The sequence below is a fragment of the Apium graveolens genome, chromosome 7 (assembly GCF_009905375.1).
Source record: "Apium graveolens cultivar Ventura chromosome 7, ASM990537v1, whole genome shotgun sequence".
Lineage (NCBI taxonomy): Eukaryota > Viridiplantae > Streptophyta > Magnoliopsida > Apiales > Apiaceae > Apium > Apium graveolens.
The window spans coordinates 39,204,335-39,208,219 of NC_133653.1; the positions used below are offsets into that span (position 1 = coordinate 39,204,335).

At 33.2% G+C, this 3,885-nt stretch overlaps 1 protein-coding gene across 1 annotated transcript; it reads left to right on the plus strand.

The window, feature by feature from the left end:
• The first annotated feature begins 221 nt into the window (after positions 1-221).
• LOC141675027 (transcription factor bHLH112-like) lies at positions 222-3,332 on the plus strand. The gene is made up of 7 exons (XM_074481734.1): positions 222-882; positions 1,125-1,638; positions 1,751-1,867; positions 1,995-2,060; positions 2,166-2,231; positions 2,400-2,450; positions 2,774-3,332. Exons 1-7 carry the CDS (start codon positions 560-562, stop codon positions 2,912-2,914), a joined length of 1,278 nt encoding a protein of 425 aa, XP_074337835.1. The 5' UTR covers positions 222-559; the 3' UTR covers positions 2,915-3,332.
• Positions 3,333-3,885: the final 553 nt, after the last annotated feature.

The window sequence follows — 3,885 nt, forward strand, 5'->3', positions numbered from 1 at the left end:
TATAGACAAATATAGAGGTTATCCTTTATGAACTCATGTATAATTTTAAAGTAAAAGTAGAGGGTCATTCCAGAAATTCCGGTTCATAATTAGTATAAAAAATTGTCAGCCATTGAATTTAGAAGAAAAAGGAAATATAAAGTTATAATATTCGTCCGAAACAATGACATAGGCTGCCAGATCAAGTACACAATCATATCACAACTCTTTATTTCTAAGCAACAAAAAGCTTTCCTATTGTCGAAAGTAAGAAAAAAATAGATTTAACAACTAAAGTTAAGAACCAAGAATCATGAACATATAAATATTGAAAATTCGATTACATATATATTCTTGTTTTCATTTTATTATTTTTTTCCTACTTTGTAATTCTAATCATCATCTCTTCAATTGTAGAATAGATTCCTATTCCTATCTAGTTTAGCACACCTAACATCTTCACACAGCTGTGTGTGTATGTTTCTATAAATATTATTTATAGCACAAATTTGGACTACATTTTCATATGAGGAAACCTCAACTAGGGTGACTGAAAAGCAAGAACAGCAAAATTGTAGCCATGGCAGATGAATTTCGAACAGGGATTTGCGCCGAAAACTGGTGGATGAATCCATCTCAAAGCAACTTTGGTTCATCAGTTTGTTCTCCAGTCATCAACAGCATGGATATTACTTCATGGCAAACTGATGATTTGGACTTGAAGACAAGGGCTAGTGATGATCAATCTGGTTCAGCTAATTCTGAAGAGTCTATAATTTTTCAAGACACTCGAAAACCTTTCGATCAAGATGGATCTTTGTCAGCCTTCAGCTCCACCTTAGAAATGATGGATAATAATCTCTCTTCATCAATAACAGCAGCTGACTGGAATCAAACTTTACTGTAAGTATACATAATTTTGTTAGACAAGTAATATTAATATAGAATTAATTAAACTTCTATTCATCTATTCATTTCTCAATTATTGTTGTAACTTTAGTTCCCACTGAACTTATTCATGGTCCATGTAAACTTTTACAGCTAATATGTACAAGTTGCATATATATATTTGGACTTAGTTTCTCTTATGAAAAGGCATGAAGCTAAATTCGATTCGTTTTTCAATTTTTCTGGTCATGTTCTAGTCCTGACAGCAAGAGGAACGAGTGCAATTATCAGGGAACTCTTCTTGACAGTTTGAATTCAAGCTCAAATTATCAACAAGATGCTGTTGTTGACCATTTATCTCATATTAAGAAAGATTGGAGCCCCAGGAAATTTTCTACCATCAACAAGATTTCTTCCATGGACACCTATAAAGAGCCACCATATGAAGGTTTTCCAGTGAGTTCATCGTCATACAATTACACTTCTTCGTTGATGCAAACCCTATTTGATACTGATCCTGATCAAAATACAATTTTTGGTAATCAATCGACGGAGTATCCACCTTTAAGTAAAATTTGTCAAGAGAAGTTGAATGAATTTCCGTCTAAGCCTTCATCAGTACTTCTGCCAAAACAACCTCTTGGTCATTTGAATTTACCAAATAATTTTGCCTGGAATGCATCCCATGATGGCCTCTACACTTCGGTGCAGTCTGAAATCTTTTCGCCAAGGTTTGAAGATAAGCTTAATTGCTCTAATTTCAGCGTAAAGGTAACATCCAACCATGAATTTGAATAATTATATTGTTACACAGAAACATGTTATTATTAGGTTTTAGAACTCATGGAATCTTAAAATAACTGGTGTACCATTAATATTGCAGTCTAATAATGAAGGGAATCGGGACTTGAGCACGGTGGAAAAGATAACCAATGGTACCGAACCATTATTTAAAAGACAAAGAATAATGCAAACACCATCTCCATTACCAACTTTTAAGGTATAAATCAATTTGCAAAAGTTAGAATGGTGTTAAAATTTTCTATCTGTTAGTGTCTACATTTAGATTTGATTAAGTGAAAATATAGATAACAAACTTAGTTAATTAGTTAGAACTCTTATATTAGGTAAGGAAAGAGAAGCTTGGGGACCGGGTAACAGCGCTTCAGCAATTAGTTTCTCCTTTCGGAAAGGTAATTACTAATACCTTTTATGATTAAAACTACTGTGAAGCAAGATTTTGTTTTTTATTGAGTAACTTCTCTTTAATTTACTAAATATTCAACCATAATATCCAGACTGATACAGCATCCGTTCTCCATGAAGCTATTGAGTACATCAAGCTCCTTCATGATCAAGTCATTGTACGTTCCATCAAATCTCTCTCATATCTTCTTGGTCGTTCTTGCTTTTAAACAATATCCATTATACCAATCAATTTTGTATCATATTAAGTTGCAAGCTACTAATTAGTCAATTTTTTTGGACTATTGTCTTCGAATTACTTAATTAGTTCCCTTCAAAATTTACAGGTTCTAATTACTCCATACATCAAAGGAGGATCACCCATTCCACCTGAAGAGGTAACATATATACGTACAAATATTGTTACACGAAAGGGGGATAATATAATTCTATATTTCCCTATACCGGTATTGCTCAAGTGAGAACTATGCTCAAAATGAGAATGGAAGAACCAAGAAGCGTTCTGCACTTTTTTCATTCCAACATTGCTATGTTATGTTCTGCACTTCCTTATTTAAGTGCACATTTGGTTATGGTTCTCCCCTTCTCATTTGAACTTTACCAGATCAAAATGCCTGAAATTAATTAAAATGCATACTCACTCCTCGTAAATTATTTAACAACAATAATGTGAAACAAATGCATTCCATCATTTTTCCAGACACGAAGAGATCTCAAAGGAACAGATCAAGAATTAAGAAGCCGGGGACTGTGCCTCGTGCCCATGTCAAGTACTTTCCCAGTTGCTTCAGAGACCACTGCTGATTTTTGGACACCAACATTCGGAGGAAGCTTCAGGTAGAGCCATTATCTATTTTGGATATACTTAACTTAAAATGGAGGGAACATCATCAAAAAGCTAGAAATTACTGCAAACTGGTGAACGAACAAGGAACAGACATAGAATTTTATGGAGACGGGTTTTTGCATGATGATTACATAGGCATCTTACTTAATACTTATAAGGATAATATTGATCTGTTGTAATTTAATAAATATTGCTTTTTGGTAAAGTTGGATTAGGGACAGGAACAGGTGCTAAATTCAGCTGGATATCAGGTCAATTTAGCATTGAAAGCAGTAAACTAAAAAGGCTTTGAGCTGTTCCTGCTTCTATGTTTTTACTTCTTTTTTCTTTACATTTTGCAGACAAAGAAGAGAAAGCTGTAACTTGTCTCTCACTTTTGGTCTATAATAACCAGGGTTCTTATTTTATATAATTAATAATCTCCCTCTCCCTCTCCCTCTCCCTCTCTTTTATTTTTCCTTTTAATTTGAACGACTTAATCATGCAAAAATGCAACCTAGCGAGCATACAAGCTTATGTCAGCCTAAGGTTAGGTGATGTTGACAATGTTAACTTGACATGTCCATCATTACAACCAATCAAATTATTAAATACAGGTACACTCTCGGAAAATAATGCACACCAAAATGACAAAATTATTTTTTTCTCATTATAACTTAGGATGGAAACCATGTCCAACGTAAGGTGATTATTTTATTATTAAAATCTATTTCCAATCGGATAATAAAAGAGGAAATTAGTCTTGTAAAAGAACGACTGTTTTGTTATTTTTACGACAGAATTAATATTTCGTCATAAGTCAACAACATCGTTTCAAGTATAAGTTACGATGAAAATTTCTTTTTAAATTTTCCCACCAACCACCATAAATGTAACCTACTAGTATTTGTTAGTCGTTTGGAAATAATATTTTAAAAAAAAACTTACGACGGAAATTCAATTCCTTCGTAAATTAATTTGTGCAA